The sequence below is a fragment of the Jaculus jaculus genome, chromosome 3 (assembly GCF_020740685.1).
Source record: "Jaculus jaculus isolate mJacJac1 chromosome 3, mJacJac1.mat.Y.cur, whole genome shotgun sequence".
Taxonomy (NCBI): Eukaryota; Metazoa; Chordata; class Mammalia; order Rodentia; family Dipodidae; genus Jaculus; species Jaculus jaculus.
Window position 1 is genome coordinate 144,482,765 of NC_059104.1, and position 21,477 is coordinate 144,504,241.

The 21,477-nt window shown below is 39.1% G+C and overlaps 1 protein-coding gene across 9 annotated transcripts in view; it reads left to right on the top strand.

Moving 5' to 3' along the window:
• The window catches only part of Akap13 (A-kinase anchoring protein 13), a 283,132-nt gene that overhangs the window by 129,847 nt on the left and 131,808 nt on the right, over nucleotides 1–21,477 (top strand). For all 9 annotated transcript variants that reach the window (XM_045145632.1, XM_045145633.1, XM_045145636.1 and 6 more), the window contains 2 exons: nucleotides 13,206–13,404; nucleotides 18,105–21,174. In XM_045145632.1, coding sequence (XP_045001567.1) covers nucleotides 13,206–13,404; nucleotides 18,105–21,174 — 3,269 coding nt within the window. The remainder of the gene's footprint in view (nucleotides 1–13,205; nucleotides 13,405–18,104; nucleotides 21,175–21,477) is intronic.

The following is a 21,477-nucleotide window of genomic DNA, read 5'->3' on the forward strand; positions in this document are numbered from 1 at the left end:
AGAGACACATAGTTCTAGAATTGGGTTTGTGTCACTTACTACTTGTGTATTCTGGGATAAATGAACTCTTAAATATGGGCTTTCTTACATGGAAAATGTAAATATACTGATAGCAGCCTCAGAGTTGTAAGGATTAAACATAATAATGTCTGGTTCCAAACTAGTAATATTGTTAACCTCCTCCTTTTGACTTTTCTTCTTTTACCTTCTTTCTATCCTTAATACTTTGTCACCACTTCTAATAATCAAGTCATAGTTCCCACTAGGACTCAACACCTTTCATACCTAATTTCCTAGCATCTCCTCCCATTACTTTCTCTGCACAGTTACTCTGGCCCTAGCCATGTAGGCTAGCTTACAGATGCTTTGCATTTCCTGTGCCAGTTTCCAGTCCCATTAACTCCACTTGTGGGCTCTTTGATGTCATTCAGGTCAGTTAATGTCTCCTTTGAGAGCTTTGCTTGTTGTACTCTTAAAAGAGCAGACACTAAATTGTGTCTCTCCATAAGTCAAGCAATATTTCCGCAGGAATCTTGCCTCTTTTTTTTTTTTTTAAATTTATTTATTTTGAAAGAGGCAGATAGAAAGAGAGAATGGGCATGCCAGGGCCTCTAGTCACTGCAAATGAACTCCAGCCACATGTACCCTTGCACATCTGGCTTAAATGGGTATTGGGGAACTGAATCTTGGTGCTTAGGCTTTACAGGCAAATGCCTTAAGTGCTAAGCCATCTTTCCACCCAGGAACCTTGATTCTTTACCAGTATAGTTGTAGTATCTATAGTACCTAGGAACATAGTAGATACCTTATGAATATAATTGGATAATTGTTAGACTTTTAACTTTTGGGGAATGTGTCTTGAGGTACTTGATTCTAATTGAAAAATGGTACTGGAAAACAAAAAGCCAGGTGTGATGGTACATGCCAACACTAGGGATGGTTAGGTATATGAGTATCTTCGAAACAGCCTGGGCTACAGAGTGAGAGACCCTGCTTAAACAAATATAAACCATTAGAAAAAATCATACCAAACTAAAGCAAGGAAGCAAACAAAAAGGCATGGAAAATAATGCTAAGATGGCTAGGTTTCAGGCACAATGCATTTATAATACAGTAGCATATTATCTCTAATGTTACCTTTCCAACAAGATTTTGGAGCCATTTTTTAATATGTAATAGAAAAGGGCTGGTATGAATAATTGAAACAAATATTTACACAGAACCTAATATATTTTCAGACACTAAGTATGGTATTTCTTTATATGTTGACTCAGTCCTCTCCTGTTTCATAAGGTTTATATTTGCATTTTAGGCTTCATACAGGGTAACTCTCTTCTGAAACCTTTGTATATGCTTCCTTATATGTACTTTTGAAAATGTTTCCTTTATGTTGTTTTTCTTACTGTTTAAAATTTACACTTTGTGTTTAATAATACTTTGGCCATATCAGAATGTAATCTTAGGTTGGGGAAAAAAACTCAGTGGTTAAAGGCACTTGCTTACAAAGCCTGCCAGTCCAGGTTTGATTCCCCAGTAACCATGTAAAGCCAGATGCACAAAGTGGCACATGCCTCTGGAGTTGGTTTACAGTAGTAAGAGGCCCTGTCATGCTCTCCTTTTCCCTTTCTGTCTTGCTGTCATAATAAATACATACATACATACATACATACATACATAAATAAATAAATCGATAAATAAAGTGTTTTTTATAAATCTGGGGGAGGAGATTTAATCTAAAACCAGGCTTGGTGGCTCACACCCTAATTTCAGCACTCAGGAGGCTGAGTCAGGTGAATAGTCTTTGAGGTCAAGGCCAGCCTGGTACACATAGTACACACACTACATTCTAGGCTACAAAGCTGAGACTCTTTTCTCAAAAAAAAAAAAAAAAAAAAGAAAAAAAAGATTGTAATATAAGGTAACATTATGCTTAACGTTGCTTATAGCTTGTTGTAGTTGGGTTCACATTGCTGGCAGAAAACACCTGACCAAGAGCAGCTTTTGGGGGAAAATATTTATTTTGGCTTACAAGCTGGGCTCGAGGGGAAGCTCCATGATGGCAGGGAAAATGATGGCATGAGCAGAAGGTGGATATCACCCACTGGCCAACATGAGGGGGACAACAGCAACAGGAGGGTGTGCCAAACCCTGGCAAGGGGAAACTGGCTATAATACCCATAAGCCCACCCCCAATAATACACTGCCTCCAGGAGGTGTTAGTTCCCAAATGTCCATCAACTGGGAACCTAAACCTCCATCAACTGGGAACCTAGCATTCAGAATACCTAAGCTTATGGGAGATACCTGAATAGCTCATCAATTCATATAAACTGCTAGATATACTAAAATGAGTAAATACATTGCTAGGAATAAAGACGTAATTTTCTGTCATTCAGATCATAGATCTATGAAACCTTGGTTGACTTATTTAAATTCCATCTATGTGAACAACATTAGTCTTGTTACTTGGAAGATTAAATGTGATTTTATTGTTTTTGACAGTGTTCTGTTAATTGAATGATGCTTTGTAGTTGTATTGGTTTTTTCTTTTTTGCAGACTATAAGTTGCTCCCAGTATTTCATGTTTGATTTTAGTGAATCATGTCATAAATTATAGAAGTTCCTTGTGTTGTGCCTATTAAGTTAATCGCTAGATACTTTTAATTTAATAATAGAAATGATAATAAGCACAGCAGTAGTTATTATTTGGGAACCAAGGCTTAAAAACACTCTGAATACTATTGAGTTAATTTTTAGCTTTGCTTTGGCATTATATGAAGAGTACCTCTGGGAGAAAAATGAAATCTCGTCCAGTGGACACGTAGCTGCTCCCACACATGATATGCTTATTCTTTCTCCTGCTAGTAACCACTTACCCAGGATCTTCTGACATTTAATTTTATTTCCCTAGTTACTTTTGTCTAGAGATTTTACTTTTGTGTGAATTGGAAAGAAATAAAACTTTATTCCTCATAAATAAATTTTCTGCTCATACACTTAAATTTTCTTGTGCATCCTGTTATCATAGTGAATAATGTCATAACTTTCTCTAAAATAGCAAAATAGAGAGAGATCATGAAAATTACATGTCGAATTTAAAAAAAGAAAACATTGTGATGATTTATCATTCTAACAGTTAGACAGGATTAATTCATTCTAGAAATAATAAAGAGAAATGCTGAATAAAGTCAATAGACCTAAACAAAGTGTCTCCATAAGCCCATTGACTGCTGTGGGTTGACGACAATCGTCTGATAAGTTGTCAAGTAAACCTCATGACTGAAGGCTGAAGTCCTGTCAGATCAGTGAGCAAAGATTTCTTTTTCCTCAACTGGAAAAGCTAGTTTATAGTGATGATGACTTTTTCTTGGCATATATGTTTGTATTATGTGTGCATGTATGTAGGTATTTGTATGTGGGTGCTGAGAAAGCTAAAGAATGCCCTCAGATAACATCCTCAGGTATACTGTCTACTACTTTTTGCAATAGTCTCCCTCATTGGTCTGGAGCTCACAGATGAGGTTGGATTGGCCGGCCCACTGAGCTCCAGGGATTTTCCTTTTACTGCCTGACTCCCCATAGCTGAGGTTAAGAGGTGCGTGCTGCTACACCCAGCATTACATGGTTGTTACATGGTATTTACATGGTTGTTGGGGATTTCACTCAGGTCCTCATGCTTTCAAGATAAACGCTTTACTGAAGGAGCTATCTCCTCAACCCCAGTGATGACTTGATTGTGCTTGAAAGTTATTTCCAGGGGCTGGAGAGATGGTTTAGCGGTTAAACACTTACCTGTGAAGCCTAAGGATCCTGGTTCAAGGCTGTATTCCCCAGGACCCACGTTAGCCAGATGCACAAGGGGGCACATGCATCTGGAGTTCATTTGTAGGGGCTGGAGACCCTGGTGTGCCCGTTCTCTCTGTCTTTCTCTCTCTGTGCCTCTTTCTCTTGCTGTCTGTTGCTCTCAAATAAGTAAATAAAAATAAATGAAAAAAAAATTTTTTTAAGTTATTTCCAGAACAGTTATATTCATAGAATGTGGAATCTTCACAAGTGGAAGTTAATCACTGGATTTTGCTGTTCATCAGTCTAATGAAATTATAGTCATATTGTTTCAAGTAACTTTCAGTAAGAAATTGATGTACATTTATTTCCCTGTGATTAAGTTACTTAAATTGGTGAGTGCATAGAGTCTTTGCTCCATGAGAAAGCTAAGGAAAATTGACATTTTAAAAACAAGCCTGTCTTCCCTCTATGTTTGTAACTGTCCTTGGACATTAGACTTTCTTGATCTTTTATATGATTTGTTTGAAATTAATTTACCCACTTTTATTTTTCAAGTTTCAGATGATTTTTGTCGACATTTCCCATTCTCCAATGTAGAATTTTATTTTAGTCAATAATGATTATGTGCTAATTCCTAAAGTTTCAGGTGCTTGTCATTCTCATGACTTAGGCAAAGATACGAATTTGGTTAGGCACTGACCTAGCTTCTACATGAATGAATACTTGACAATATGGGTTGAACTTTGTTCTCCACTCATGAAGATTTTGATTTGGAGTTTTGCAACACTTAAAAAACAGAACAATCTCATAGCCTGGACCCCCGCTGTCCTAAATTAAAAGATGTCATGAGTTTGTGACAAGTGCATAACATATATGTGTATAATAGCCTATGATTTTCTAATGTTAAATGTAAACAACTCTGCTATAAATTTGGGTGGGGGCAGAGAGATAACTCAGCAGTTAGAGATGCTTGAGGGCCTGGGATGAGTTTTCATAGTACCCATATAAAACCAGATGCACAAAGTGGTGCATGCATCTGGAATTTTTTTTGCAGCAGCAGCAAATAAACTAATATAAACAGGATTCCAAGAGAAATGCAAACAAATGTGAAAATCTAATAGGAAATGCCTAAATTAAAGTTGAAACGTAGAAAACCATAATAATTTTTCATAGACACCTCCTGTTGCCATTTTGGTGAGCTCATGTGGGTCAATTTACAATGCCAGGTGATGATGATCATCTCACAACCAGTTTGTTTCCATTAAACAGTGTGTCAGAATTTGTATTTTTTATACTATTGGCTAGGCTTGCAGTTAACAACAGGCCATTACTAGTTGAATTTGGGTGAAATCATATGCAAGTTTCTGGCTGCATAGGGTTCAGCATCCCTAGCTTTGTGTTGTTTTGAGGTTGGTGGTAACATTTATTTCTATTTATAGTCACTTAACAGTTTATAAACCCTTAGATGACTTAGGTCATTTGGAGAGCAACAAGACTGACAAAGAGAAAAGTACATTACTAATTAGTAGAAAGTATTTAATGAGCATGGTTTCTAACAATCTATTTGATGTACCTGTTGTTAGTTTGGGATCGACTGCTAGAGTCTGCACTCAGACTTCCATGTCATGGTGTAGTGTCCCTTTCAATGACTCTCCATGACACCTGTATTTGCTGTCTTTGCCCTCTTTTAGATGCTAACAAAGATTTTTTCCATAATTTAAATTATATAATATTATTCATTATGGTCACACCATAATATTTTATAGATTTGTATTTTTTATGTTTTATTTTTATTTATCTATTTGACAGAGAAAGAGAGAGACAGAGAGAGAATGAATGGGCAAGCCAGGGCCTCTAGCCACTGCAAGCGAACTCCAGATGTGTGTGCCCCCTTGTGCATCTGGCTAACATGGGTCTTGGGGAATCGAACCTGGGTCATTTGGCTTTGTAGGAAAACACATTAACTGTTAAGCCCTTAGACTCATATTTTCACTTCTCTTATCTACTTTTATAGTCTTTATATTTGAAACTAAAATATTTTATTGTGATTATTTAAGGCATTTGACTAGCTGGATGTGGTGGTGCATGCCTTTAATCCCAACACTCAGAGGCAAAGGTAGGAGGATCACCATGAGTTCAAGGCTACACTGAAACTACATAGTGAAGTCCAGGTCAACCTGGGCTAGAATGAGACCCTACCTAGAAGAAGAAGAAGAAGAGCATTTGGCTAGATTTTTTCTTTTATTATTATTTTTTTTTATTAACTTCCATGATTATAACAATATCCCATGGTAATGCCCTCCCTTCCCCCACTTTCCCCTTTGAAACTACATTCTCTATCATATCTCCTCCTCCTCTCAATCAATCTCTTATTTTGATGTCATGATCTTTTCCTCCTCTTATGATGGTCTTGTGTAGGTAGTGTCAGGCAATGTGAGGTCAAGGATATACAGGCCATTTTGTGTCTGGAGGAGCACGTTGTAAGGAGTACTACCCTTCCTTTGGCTCTTACATTCTTTCCGCCACCTCTTCCGCAATGGACCCTGGGCCTTGGAAGGTGGGATAGAGATATTGGAGTGCTGAGCACTTCTTTCACTTCTTCCCAGCACCATGAGTCATCCCAAGGTCACTGCCATCTGAAAGAGAAGGTTCTCTACCAAAAGTGAGAGTAGCATTAATATATGGGTATGAACATTAAGAGAAGTGCTACTGGACAGTTGACTAGAATTTTATAATAACTTTTATTCTTAAATAAATACAAAGAGATTCAAAGAGAGAGAGAGAGAGAGAGTTGAGTGTGTGTGTGTGTGTGTGTGTGTGTGTGTGTGTGTGTGTGTGTATGTGTGTGTGTGTTTGTATTTATGGATGGATGGATGCTACAGGGCCTCCTGCTGCTGCAAAGGAACTCCAGACCCATGTGCCATTTTGTGCATCTGGCTTTACCTGGGTAATTAATCCCTGGACTTTCAGAGTTTGTAAACCAGCACTAGTTTGTTGTTTTTTTTTTTTTGTAACTTTAATTGGTTTGTTTTCTTTCTGTTTATTTATCGACAACTTGCATACTTATAGTCAGTAAACCATGATAAGTCCCTCCCCAACTTTGCCCTTCCTAAGTCTACACTCCATCATATCCCCTGCCTCTCTCCATTAGTGTCTCTTTTCTGTGTGCCTTTTGTGTCATTCCAGTAGTCGTCACATCTGAAAAGAGCTTTTCTAACCAAAGGTTAGGGTGGCCTTAACATGAGGGTGTGAATGTTAGGCAAAGTGCTTACAGGGCAGTTTGGTGAGCATAATAGATGAGCAGGCATTAAAATAGGCAGGGCAGGTAGTTTTATGTGATAGAGAAGTAAGGGTTTCTCTTCTAGCTGTACTAGTGGATAAGTTAAGCATCTTGGCTGCTCACAGCTTCATGTCAGCTTCCATTTCTGTGTATCAGCTCACCACTAGATAGGACTGTTTTCATATTTATTTTTCTGAGACAGGTTGCCTTGTCTGGAATTCACAGCAAGCCTCCAGAGAGCTGCAGTTAAAAGTGAGAGAGAGCCAGCATGTCTTGAATTCACCTGATACTTAAGAGAATAAATGGGATGATGAAAGTATATGAATCACTGCCTGATATATTGTTAAGCAATTAGTAAAGATTAACACACACACACCACCACCCCCCCCCCAACCAGGATCCTACAACAAATGTCCATCTAGCTTTATGTGAGTGACTGAGGAATTGAACCTTGGGTCAGCAAACTTTGGGAGCAAGCACCTTTAACTATTGAGCCATCTCCCTGACCCATTCTTCCTCTTCCTCCTCTTCTTCCTTATTTCTTTCTTCTTCCTCCTCCTCCTCCTTGTCCTCGTCGTCCTCCTCCTCCTTTTTCTTTTTTTTTGTTTAACACTTGTACAATTCCTGATACAGTGAAGCTAAATCTCACTATTATAAATGAGATTCTTTCTACTCAGACCTCAATACCAGTTGCCCCCTTCTTCTTATTGCCCTGAAGTTTAGTCTCTGAAGTTTCAGGGCAATATAGCCAAATAAATTTGAAGTGACTGTGTATGGCAGGTAGACATTGTGAAAAATTTGGCCATAACTGCCAGGTCAAAATTGTTCTTCATTTGAGGACAGTATGCTCAGTTTGAAAACAGCTAGGCAGCAAGAATTTGGCCTGACCATTTGTCCTACATTTGGTCAGAAGCTCATCTGTTGGGTAATTCAGCAGATGGACTTTGAACTTTTTTTTTTTAATGTGGGAGAATGCTTAATGAAATGTGTTCCACCTGGGGGGAGCATTCTTTTGAATCATCTAGAGAGTTTCTGCTCTGAATACCTTCTGCTTCATTCTTTTTTTGAATGGCCCTAAATACTTTGTCCTGTGGCATTAATTATAAGGATCAGTCCTTTTCACAAAAACACAGTACTGGCTTTGGGGCTAGGATTCAAAAATACTGAGTACCTAGTATGAATGTGCTCAGTAAGGACCCTGTTAATATTTATTGACCACAATTGTGTGCTAGGCATTTTTAGATCATTTGTTTACTATTTTAATTGCCACAGTTTTTTAAAGAAACTATTACATCCTTTTATAGATCCCAATATATGGTTAATGTGTTCTTGTAAGTGGTGAAATTTGATCTTGAACACAGGTTTAGTCAGATTGCTAGTGAGATAGTATTTGAGCCTCAACTTCCTCTGAGTACTCTGAAACAGGAGTACTACTGTTTTGAAATGTAGAATGAAGATTTTTGGTACACTTAAAAGAACATGCTATGATGCCTTTATCTTAGTGGATACCTACATAATAGTAGTTTCCTTTCCTTACAGTAATAATAAGTATAATATAGTAATAATAATGACAGAAGAGTGAAAGAATTAACAGTGCTTTTGCTTGGTTTAAATTACTTTGTATCTTTTTATATTGAAAAAAGTTGAACTCACAGAAAAGATGCAATAGTAGTATAATGACTTTGTATGTATTTATCTAAATTCACTGTTCACATTTTGTTAAATTAACTTTTATCTGTGTATATCTATGCATACATATAGATACAAGTTTTGTCTTTTTTAATGTTAGTTTTTTATTTTGTTGGGGGAGAGAATTGCCATGCCAGGACCTCACTCTCTGCAATCAAACTCCAGACACTTGCACCACCTAGTGGTCATGTGGGACCTTATGCTTGCCTCATCTTTGTGCATCTGGCTTTGTGGGATCTGGAGAGCTGAACATGGTCCTTAGGCTTTGCAGGCAAGCACCTTAACCGCTAAGCCATCTCTCTAGCCCCTCCTCTCTCTCTGTCTCTCTCTCTCTCTCTTTTTCTTTCCCTCTTTCTCTCTCTACCCTCTCTCCTTCTTCCCCTCCATTCATCTCTCCTTCCCTCCCTCCAGGATATGACTCTAGCCCAGACTGACCTGGAACTCAGGGCAATCTCTAACCTCACCCTGCTGAGTGCTAGGTTTATAGGTGTGATCCACCATGCTTGGCTACATATAGATAGCATTTTATCATGGTCTTTTGAGAGTAACTTGCAATTATCATCACCTTTTATTCCTGATCAACCTGTATTTCTTAAGAGTAAGAGTATTCAGCCAGGAAGTAGTGAATTTATGAAAATTAATCTTTAATCCCAGAATTTGGGCGGCAGAGGTAGGAGGATCAATGTGAGTTCAAGGTCATTCTGGGGCTGCAAAGTGAATTCCAGCTCAGCCTGGGCTACATTCCTCAAAAAATAAAATAAAATAAATTAGTCACTTTAGTCACTGCCTCATGGCACATGCCTGTAATTCCAGCAGTGGATAGGCCAAGACAGAAGGATTTTGAGTTTGTCAGCTTGAGCTACATACTGAGATCCTATCCTCAAAAAAGAAAGAAAGGGGGAAAAAACAGTAATTTATGGTCCAGTAATAGGCCGCAGTTTACATTCAGCTTTTTTTCTCTTTTACGTAAATTTTTCTCCCATTGATTTTAATTGTCATGGCCTTTTGCCACTTGCATTTTTTAGTCCTTGATTTTAAACCTTGATTGCTCATTACAGTGACTTCTAGAATTAACTTCTTTAGGTCATCTGCCTGTTCCTTCAAAGAGTGATAGATTCAAACTATCTTAAACATGTGGAGGAAAGTAGACAATAATTCTTACTCTTTTTACATAAAGTGAAAGCCCAAGACCTATTTGAGGATAATAATGTGTCTAGAGATTTTGCAGAATAGCAGAAATCAGTAATTCAGAAGATACATGGTCTTGTCCTCAAGTTGAGTTACAAATGAGTGAGGAGATGATTACAGTGTGATGCCACAGTCTTGCCATGCTGGGAATCAGATACAACTCAGGGTTTGTAAGAATGTTTGAAAACAATGTAGATTGCCTTTGACAAGAAGATTGAAAGTGTCAAGGCAATTAGGAAATCATCCTTATGCCTTAAAGTCTCTTCTGTGATCTTATTGGATATGACTATTTCAGATGCTACTAAGTACTATCTAATGCAGTAGTGAAATAATATTTGGACTGTATAATTGCAACAATTAGTAGAAAAACGGCCTTTCTTTTCATTAAAATGATAGTTTTATGCCCCTGGTTCGATTCCCTAGTACCCACATAAAGCCAGCTGCTCAAAAATGGCTCATACATCTGGAGTTAGTGTACAGCAGCAGAGGGCCCAACACAACCATTCCTTCTCTTTCAAATAAATAAATACTTAAAAATAAATAGATCATAAAATTTTAAAAGTGGGGGGGGGGTGGAGAGATGGCTTAGCAGTTAAGGCCTTTGCCTACAAAGCCAAAGGCTCCCGGTTTGATTCTCTAGGACTCACATAAGCCAGATGCACAAGGGGGCGCTTGCATCTGGAGTTCATTTGCAGTGCTTGGAGGCCCTGGTGTGCCCATTCTCTCTCTCTTCCCCCAACCCCTTTCTATTAACTAAATAAATATATTTTTTAAAATGTAAAATATTTAAAGTGGAAGAGCTCTATGAAGACCTTGCTGCAGCATTTAGAGGTATACCTTTTACTCCTTTAGTCTTAGATGAAGCTGTGGCACTTTGTAACTCACCAGCTGAAACAACCAGCATTTCTAGTATCTTGTAGGCATGCTTTTGTATCCTGTCAGACTTGATTTGATTACAATGAACTCTTTGTTCACATTTTCCAAGGTAAACTTCAGGTACCCAGGCAGGAATACAAGGCTGAAGGACAACCCAGTAACTAACCATAAATATAGGAAGCACTTCTCAAAGCAACACTCCATAGTTGTTCTTCAAGTCCAAAGCACATTGATTAAGGAAAGTGACTTTAAAATGGAAATGCATTCATTGTACATAAAGAAGGCCTGTGCTTTAGGAATTGTAGAACACTTAGATGCACCTAGGGGAAAAGCAGGAGGTGCCACCGTGTGAACCCTCTCCATACTAAATACTGCAAACATAGCTTTTGCATTTCACTTTCTAAAATTCTCAAAATGGTTTTTGAACTGTCATATTCCTATGTACAGATGATGAAATTAAGATCCAGAGGAATTAAGGATATCATCTATCATATCATATGTCAACAGAGTTGTTGTTGTGCTATGGAATTCAGTACTGAAATTTGAATGCAGCAGTCTCATCCCTGCATTGTACTTTGTGTCAAACTAATAAAGGACAGTGACACCAAGGATTAGAGCTTCAAAATTTCCCTGAACACAAAAAAGCCCTCTTAGCACCCAAAAAACTCAGAAATACAGTAATTGAGACTATGAGATTGTATGATGGGCCATGGTGTGTGCTCCATCCTTATTGATCTTGGCTCTGAAATTTCTTCATCTGGTATAAAACACAACACACCAGATGTATTGTAAGCATATATTATGAGCCTGGGTTTACCTTGTGGTGACTATAGTAAAATTGAAGAGTCAGTGGCCTTTATAGAAGAAATTTGTTTTGCTCAAATCAGTTGGCTCTAATAGTAGAAAGTTGAGAACCAACTAAGGAGATTGAGGTTCCAGTACTGAGTTTCTGAGGTATATTATGTTGTAGAACTTTTTGTCATTTGCACATATGGATATGACAGTTCAAACACCATTTTGAGAGTTAGAGAAAATGAGCAGTAAGAGCTGAGTTAATACAGTATTTAGTATGGAGAAGATTCACACTGGTGGTTCCTGTTACTCCTCCTGCTTCCAGTTGTTTTAAAATAATTCTGAGCAAGCCTTCCCTTCTGATTAAATCTCATATATCTTGTATTTATCAGAAGCTCATTTCATATTTTGAGTCGTATAACAGAAATGGTTTGTAATAGGCCTGTGCCCTTACCAGCTTTGTATATAAAAAATAGTTACAATGATACAAGTTGAACAGAGTTGTTGTTGTGTATATTTTGCTGGAGATTGAACCCAGGGCCTTGCAAATGGTAGGGAAGCCCTCTACCACAGAACTGCGCATCCAGCTTTGTTTTTTAAAGTAAAAAAAGAAAATTAACTTGAAGTTCCTGAAATCGAGGGCCTCATTTAAAACAGGATTTTACAGTTATATAAATAAGAATAGGCATGCTATAGTTTACTTTTAGAAGTTTGAGAGTGTTTCCTCAATGTACTGTTAAAAAGTAGTACTGTGTATGGTTTTGAGTGGCTTTGGTTTTCCTTCCCAGTATAATTGGCTTTAGTTAGCATATAGCATGCCTGTTGACAAGCAACTCTTAGTAAGACTTGGTACTACTGAAAACCAGCCTAAGCCATTTTGATACTTCCTCATTATTTGGATTGTTAGTATTAATAATAACTATTTTAAGATTAGGGGGCTAGAGAGATAGCTTAGCAGTTAAGGCACTTGCCTGTAAAGCTTAACAGCCCAGGTTCAGTTCCTCTGTATTCACATAAAATCAGATGCACTGAGTAGAACATATATCTGGATTTCATTTGCGGTGACTGGAGGCCCCAGTGTGTGTCGGTCCCCCCCATGTCAATTTGCTAAAAAATAAAAAGTGAAAAAGAAAAGATCTCCGGCTTCTGTCTTAATCAAAAGAATGTCCTTAAGAAATATTCATATAGTTTTCATTGCCACTTCTTTTTTAAAATTTAATTTATTTATTTGACCAGGGGGTAGGGGTAGGGAGGAAGGAGGCAGGCAGATAGAGTGGACATACCAGAGACTCCAGCCAACTTGTGCATCTGGCTTACATGGGTACTGGAGAATTGAATCTGGGTTCTTAGGCTTCACAGGCAAACACCTTAACTGCTAAGCCATTTCTGTAGCCCATTCATTGCCATTTCTGATCTCTTGTCAAAAGAATACACATTTGTTTTATACTTCAATGATTGAAGAGCTATATAAGCCAAATTTTTGCTCTAGAGACTCAAAAGAGCAATCAGATTAGGAAAATGTAACACTATACTTAGAAGGTAAACCTGTGATTGGGAATAGAATTTATATTAATGAGAAATTACTTGTTTTCAGGGAGAATGCTGGAGAGCCTGACTCCTGGAGCAGTTTATCCTATGAAATTCCTTGTGGAGACTATTCCGTGAGGCATCATCGTGAACTGGACATCTATACATTAACCTCTGAGTCTGAATCACATCATGAACACCCATTTGATGGAGACAGTTGTACTGGACATATTTTTAAACTTATGAATATCCAACAGCAACTAATGGTAAAAAAAAAAGTCTCTATTTTTAGCTGTGTGTGTGCACCTGTGTGTACATGTGCATGCACATATTCATGCATGGTTTTATGTGTGCCTGCCTCTCCTCTTGAATCTTGCTATAATTAGAACATAAAGATCATGAAATCTGAAAGCTGTTGCCACTTAAAATGTAGAATTAATACTAGGATAGTAAGAGTAGGGAACTGAGATAGTTTTAAAACCATTGCTGAGTTTCTGAAGCAATGAGATAGATACTCATACACATTGTCAATGTAGAAATGTGCTATGGTAAAACTAAAAAAATTTCCTGGCATAATAAGAAATGTCTGTGTTTGGTTTAATGTTTTTTAGAGCTAAATAAGGAAAAATAGTTTCTACAATTGTTGCTAAAGAACAAGAAGCAAATTTGCTCTTCAGTGAAAGCTTTCCACAACTGTTAGTGAGTAATGAGGGTGTTACTATATTTAAATTAATAGTTGATGGTTAAAAAGATCATCTAAAAGGATAAACATTTTATAATCCATTCAAGTCTTGAAGATAAAGTTGTTGCCAGACGTAAAAACATTACAGACTCTTGGCAGCATTTATTCTGGATAACATAGACGTCATATGGGTGCATCTCTCCTGACCATAACATCTGAGAGGTTGTTTAGATAATCTTTCCACCCATTTTATTTCAAAGCTGATTTGATTTGGAAACATCTTGAAAGTAATCTCATTTAAGGCCATCTTGGGTCAGCTCATGCCAGAGACATCTTTGGGAATGGACATTTCTGAGACATTCAGGCTAGAAAACTGCATCCATTATGTGTATGCCTCCACCTTCCAGAATCATGTTTGTTTCACAGTTGTCATTTTCTTTTTCTTTGAACAGATTGTTAGGAAATCCTTGTATTTTTATTTAGAATACTTCTTACTCTATGAATGTAGTCTATTTGAAAAAAGTTAGTTTACATCTGTCAAAAATGTTTGGTAGAAAAACACAAGAACTAAACATAATGACCACAGTCTTTATTGTTTGTTTGCTTTTTTGTTTTTAAAGAAAGGGTCTCATATATCCCAGGTTAGCCTTGACTTCTTGACCGTCTTGCTACCAAGTGCTAGGATTACAGCGGTTTATCACCATACCTGGCTCCATTGTCATAATTTTTTTTTAATTTTATTTATTTATTTATTTGAGAGTGACAGACACAGAGAGAAAGACAGATAGAGGGAGAGAGAGAATGGACGCGCCAGGGCTTCCAGCCTCTGCAAACGAACTCCAGACGCGTGCGCCCCCTTGTGCATCTGGCTAACGTGGGACCTGGAGAACCGAGCCTCGAACCGGGGTCCTTAGGCTTCACAGGCAAGCGCTTAACCGCTAAGCCATCTCTCCAGCCCCATTGTCATAATTTTTAAGAGGAATGCAAACAAACTAATTTTGCGTACTTATAGAGCACAACATACACATTTTTTAGTGAAAATCCATTTTATCATGCTCTCTCTAAGAGAAGGATTTCAGTATGGACGATACATTTTAGTCTGACATGTAAGCTTTTGCAGTCGCTTTAGGAAGTGCATAGGAACAATCTGATGATACAGTATTGGGTGTATTTATTGCTGGAACAGAGGAATGAAAGGACAGATGACAATAGAGATAAGATTATTGCAGTAGTTCAGATAATGAATGGCAAACTAGATGTTTTAAAATCATTAGGTACTACTAAATAGTATAAAAATCTCTGAATTTTGATACAAACTCACTAAGATCAAACTATTTGTTTTCTTTATTTTTCCTGACCCTTGTCTGCACATGTATTTCTTAAAAAAATTTATGGGGGAGAGAGAGAATTGGCATGTCAGGGCCTCTAGCCACTGTAATCAAACTCTTAAGTGCGTGTGCCACCTTGTACGCATGTGTCACCTTGTGTACTTGTATCACCTGGTACACCATATATTTTTTGCATAATTTATAACCTTTGGTAAATAATTTTTAAGGTATGAAGGGTATATTTTTGCAACTGAATTTTTTTTTAGTGTGTGTGTATTCAGGTTTATGTATGAGTGGGCATATACGTGTACTCATGCATGTGAAGGCCAGAAATTGAGATTGCTGGAATTAAGACACAGACTCTTGTAAACCCAGCTTTTATATTGAATGCTGGAGAGCATGAAATTTATTTTTCCAACATTGTTTTATATTTTTTCTGCTTCTGCTATAGTCTTCATAGTTTATATTATAGCATTGCTTTTCTCCTGTCAGATAGATGGATCATGGTTATCTTAACCATTCCTTTCTTTTTGAGTGCATCTGTTTAAAATTAAAAGTAGAGCTAGGTTGATATTCAGTGACTAAAGGTACTTGTTTACAAAGTCTGGTAGCCTTGATTTAGTTCTCCAACCACAAGTAGACATTGATTTGTAGCAGCAACAGACCTCAGTCTACACACATGCATGCACTTGTCCACATACACAACCAAATAAATAAGCAGGCACTAAACGGCATGGTGGCACTTGTCTGTGATCCTAAGGAGGCCGAAGTAGAAAGATCACAACAAATTTGAGCCAACATGGTCTTCATAGGAAATTCTAAGCTACTTACGGCTATGGTGAGACCCTGTCTCAAAAAACAAATTAGCAAACCAAAACTAACCCTTTAAGGTTGCAAAAGCCATTTTTAAATAACTTATGATATACTCAAGCCACAGTGCCTTCTGACAGTAAGCTTAAAAGTTAGGTATTTGGGCTGGGGAGATGGCTTAGTAGTTAAGGCATTTGCCTACAAAGCCAAAGGTCCCAGTTTGATTGTCCAGGGCCCACGTAAGCCAGATGCACAAGGGGGAGCATAGTTCTGGAGTTCATTTGCAGTGGCTAGAGACTCTGGTGCACCCATTCTCTGTCTCTGACTTTCTCTCCCTCTCTCTTTCTCTCTCTCTCTCTCTCTCTGCCTCTTTCTCTTAAATAAATAAATAAAATATGTTTTTGAAAGGTATTTATTTATTTATATTTAATCAATACTCAGTACTCATTACTGGAAGTAATGCTTTTATCAAAAAGGGAAATGGTATCAATTATGCCACTGCTAAAATTGTTACAGTTGGGTTGGACGTATTTAGGGATTAAAGGACAGTACATTAACTCCCAAGTAAACATTTGTGACATAGGGCCATCTGGCTGCATATTTTATTTATTTATTGTTATTATTATTGGTAGGGTCATGTTGTAGCCCTGGCTGACCTGGAATTCACTATGTAGTCTCAGCATGGCCTCAAACTTATAGGGATCCTCCTACCTCTGCTTCCTGAGAGCTGGGATTAAAGGTGTGCACCACCATGCCCAGCTTGGCTACATCTTGTGACTGAAAAAAATGTTTGTGAAACTATCTAGGATTAAAAAAAAAAAAACTTTTTTTAAAAAAAGTATTGTGTTTATACGTATGGGCACTTGCATGCAATCCATGGTACACTTGTGGAGGTCAGAGGACAGTATAGGCATATCTATGCTCTTCCATCTTCTCTGAAACAGGGTGTCTTGTTGCTGCTAATGAACACCAGTCTAGCTGTCTCTGCAGTTTCGTACTCTTATTGTCCTAAAGCATTGGGATCACAGACTCTTGTACCACTTTATGTCTAGCATTTTGTGGTTGTTTGGGGATTGAACTTTGGATGACAGGCTTTGCAAATAAGCCTTTAGACATAGAGTCATGTCACAACCCTAGGATTTGGTTTTACTTAATAATTTAATATGAGGTAGATGCAAGGAAACTCTACGCATGTAACTACCCCTTTACAACATATTTTTTTCAGCTATTTATTTTCAAAGATATTCATAGTGCTTTTTTATTTTTCCTCAATTTTTATTAACATCTTCCATGATTATAAAAAATATCCCATGGTAATGCGCCCCCCCCCCACTTTCCCCTTTGAAATTCCATTCTCCATCATATCCCCTCCCCATCTCAATCAGTCTATCTTTTTATTTTGATGTCATGATCTTTTCCTCCTCTTATGATGGTCTTGTGTAGGTAGTGTCAGTCACTAAGAGGTCATGGATTTCCAGGCCATTTTATGTCTGGAGGGAGCACATTGTAAGGAGTCCTACCCTTCCTTTGGCTCTTACATTCTTTCCGCCACCTCTTCTGCATTAGACCCTGAGCTTTGGAAGGTGTGATCGAGATATTACTCAGTACTCCAGTCATTTCTTTCCAGCATCATAGTGCTTAAAAAAAAAGACAATATTTTTGAGACTTAATTTTAGTCTACTTTCTGAAATAAGTTTAAAGTATGGAAACCAGCCACCTGGTATAGTCCAAGAAATTTTTTTTTTTTTTTTTTTTTTGAGGTAGGGTCTCATTCTGGCCCAGGCTAACCTGGAATTCACTCTGTATTCTCAGGGTGGCCTCAAACTCATGGTGATCCTCCTACCTCTGCCTCCTGAGTGCTGGGATTAAAAGGGTACGCCACCACTCCTGGCAGTATAAGCAAATTTTAGCACCCCAAATGTGTATATATATAGACATGAGAATAGACAGTAGTAACAGGAAGAAAAGTTAATTTGTATTGGCTTACGTCAGAATACCATGTGTGACGATAGAAGTCAGAATACCATGTGTGACGATAAAAGGGGCAGATAATCAGTGAACTTGGTCCTATAGGTATTTGGTTACAGGTATTATTGACTTTTTTTCTTAGGGCCAGCTTTGTAAAGTCTCTTTGATTTCTTCATAGAAAACAAACATCCAGGAGATGGACAGTCTTATGCCCTTAATGGTGACAACACAAGACTCTTCTGGTCTGCCCAGTGCCCCAGAAACAGATGGCCCATTGTTTCCCTGTGCCTCAGAACACACAGACCATCAGCATCTTGCTTCTTCTGAAGTGACTAAGAGTGCTCCATGCTGCCAAAGGAGCCCTGTGGGGCAGATTGAAAGTTGCTGTCATTTGTCAAGTGTGGTTGAGGAAGAAAATCCACACTCTGCTCATAGGAGGAACAAAGGCATGGAAACAAAAGAGCAAGAGGCAGAATCGATATGTGTTGTGGATGTTGTGGACTCTGGGTCTGCTTGTGATCAAGACAGCTGCCTTCAAAGCATACTTGACTGTGGAATAAAGGGTGCTGAAGTTCTGCCGTCCTGTGGAAACAGAAATGAAGAAACTCGAGCAAAATCAAGAGTGGCCCCCAATGAGGATTCTGGGAGCCACAGAGGCAGTGTACTGCAGGGCGACTTAGTCACAGAGCTAGGTATATCCCAACATTCCTCTGGAAGGGAATTGGCAAACAGTTCAACAGTTGCTGGTGTCCAAGAAAGTTCAGGTGACATGGAACAGTGTCTGATGAACCTTGCTGCCACTTCCCAGATTAGTGAGCTTCAAGCAGGAAAAAGTACAAAGGAAAGATGTAAGAATTCTAGCATTAGCACAGCTGGAAGCTCTGATGTTGAAATCATAAGTGAACTTGTGGTTAAGTCCAGGCTTCCAAACTCTGTCTGTGCCACCAGCACCCTCAGTGATAACAGGCCTGCTGCTGAGTCTTCACTTGAATTGAGCCCTGGAGAAATCCCCTCTGAGAAAACAGGAATGGGCATTTTGAAGAGAAGCTGTGAGATGAGAGATGATGGCCCAGTTGTTCAGGATTCTTTGGCATCTCCAACTGCAGCAAGAAGACTTTCAGATGGATCAGGCCCATATGAGATCACATCACCCTTGGATTTTACCTATTCTGGGCTCAAAGAAGATGTGATGCCAAACCAGAAAACAGCATCAAATTTATCACTTGTTCAAAGCCAAAATAGCCAGTCATTACTTGGTTCTATAGCTGGGGCTGGTAAACTTTGTCCTGAGTCTGCATGTCAACAGAACACAGTGACTTCTACTAGTGAGGTGGTTGTAAAACACTGTAGTGACAGCCAGCCTGAAAACCTAACAGGGCAGCCAAATATGCAAGACCTGTGCACTGCCCTCTGCCCGGAAGACCCATGTGCTGACACCATCACTTCTGGACCTGTGAGAGAAAGCCAGGAATGTGTGGAGTTTTGTTCTCTCAGTGTTTTGGATAAAAAGGAAGAAGAAAAAAATTTGAAACAAGATACACTGTTCCTAAATGTGCTTGAGGTTGTTTCACATCTGCCTCCAGTAGTCCCTCAAACTGAGAAAGAACTGGTGCCATCAGACAGCACTTTCTCTCTGGCAAGCAGTCCTGGCAGTGAATCAGTAACCAAAGATGACGCACTTTCTCTTGTCCCCTCCCAGAAAGAAAAGGGAACAGTAACTCCTGAACAACATAGAGTTATAGTTAGTGGAGATGTCCTAGCTGGAGGAGGTTCGAATGGTCTTGATAAACAACTTCTGGAAGTCCAAGAAGCAGGCCTGTTCACACCCTTGCCTACTGGAGCGCTTCAGTCCATCATGGGGAACACTAATCCTATAGGCCTTAGTGGAGAGCAAGAGGATCCAGGCTGCATAGCAACACTTGAAGTTCTGACAGACGCTCCTTTTCCAAGTGTGGATAAAGCTGCTTTGGTCTCTGACTCAGTTCTGCCCGAGGAAGGAAAACTTCTGGTGATTTCAGAAAGCTCTGTAGTTCAAGGAGAAGATGACAAGGATAAAGCCGTGACATGTTTCTCCATTAAGGAAGACACACTTTGTTTGGGAACATCACAGGAAGAGCAGAGAATACCACCTCCTGGGCAAGAGACACCTGGATTCTATGAAAATCCTGTCTCAACGGTCTGTGCTGAGGATAAAGCACTGCCACACAGTAACTCATTGGGCACACCCTCTGCCTGTCTGAAGACAGAACCCAAGCATAACAAGGAAGTGGCCACACAGGTCTCACTACTGACTGAAGGTGGGGCCCCACGGAGCCCTATGCTACCAGGAGCAAGTCTGGCTGCAGACTCAAGGCAAGAAGCCTTAGGTACAGAGCCAAATAGCTCATCCCCATTGCCAAGTGTTCTGTCAAGTGCGTCTGACACTGTGTGTGTTGGAGTAAAAAACACTCAGTTTCAAGGGAAAAATAGTATTTGTGAGGTAAACAGAAATGTGGTGGTGGATGTTGTAGCAGTTAATGCTTTAGAAGCTGCTGAACCTGGAAAGAAAGGAACGCCACATCATACCAAAGACACCCCAATTTCGGAAGTTTTGTTGAACGGGGAGAAGACTATGACTGTGTGTGCACCAGGAGATTCACCAGACAAATGTGTGACTGGCGTACAGGGAACTTCAGCTTTGGAGATGGTACCTCTTGATTGCAAGAAAGGGAAGCATGAGGGAGCAAATTTCAGCTGTGGATGTAACTCCGCAGAGGATGATGAAGTACTGCAACCTCTTGCCCAGGAGTTCTCCACAGAGACTGGGCACCCAGCTCTCCCTGACAGGGCCTTCCCGGCAGGTATGCGACAAGTCACACAGGCCTCAGCCCAGGGAAATGAAAGTAGTGCCAGCTCTCTACCTTGCATGGTCTCAGCCCAGGCCGTGCAGGTGCCTAAGGGAGCAGACCCCATAGAAGAGACTGCCACTCGTATAGTGAAAGCTGTCATTGAGCAAATCAAGGCCTCCGGAGTGCTGATAGCTGAGGGGGAAATCAGTTACGTATCACTGTCTAGTCCTGAATCAGGCTGTCAGGCTGAACAACTTGAGAATGCTTCTTCAGAGGGTGTGAGTGCTTTTGCCCTAGGGGAGAGCCTGCGAAAGTATAGTACTCATGAAGAAGCCGCCAGGAACCATACAGGATGTCTTGTTACAAGGGAGGAACCAGAGAAGATTATTCTTCCAGTTCACAGGTCTGAACGGGCAACAGGTAAGAAAATCAGAATATAAAAATAGGAGTTTAAGAAACTGTGATGTACTGTTAAAAATACAGACATCTTTGTTTTTAAGGTGTTGCTTGCTCACTGGTATATATTGCCAAGTAAGTAGTCACTACCATCAGGAGTGACATTTTGGGTTGGACAGATTTTACTTCTGTGTTATAGACTCATAGCTTGATTGTTTAACGCCTACAATTGCTCTGTCACATTGGAACCACTGCAGCTTGCAAACCTGGAAAACAGTATCTAGATCTCAGACACTATTAAATAATGAAGGCAATTAGCTTTTTTTC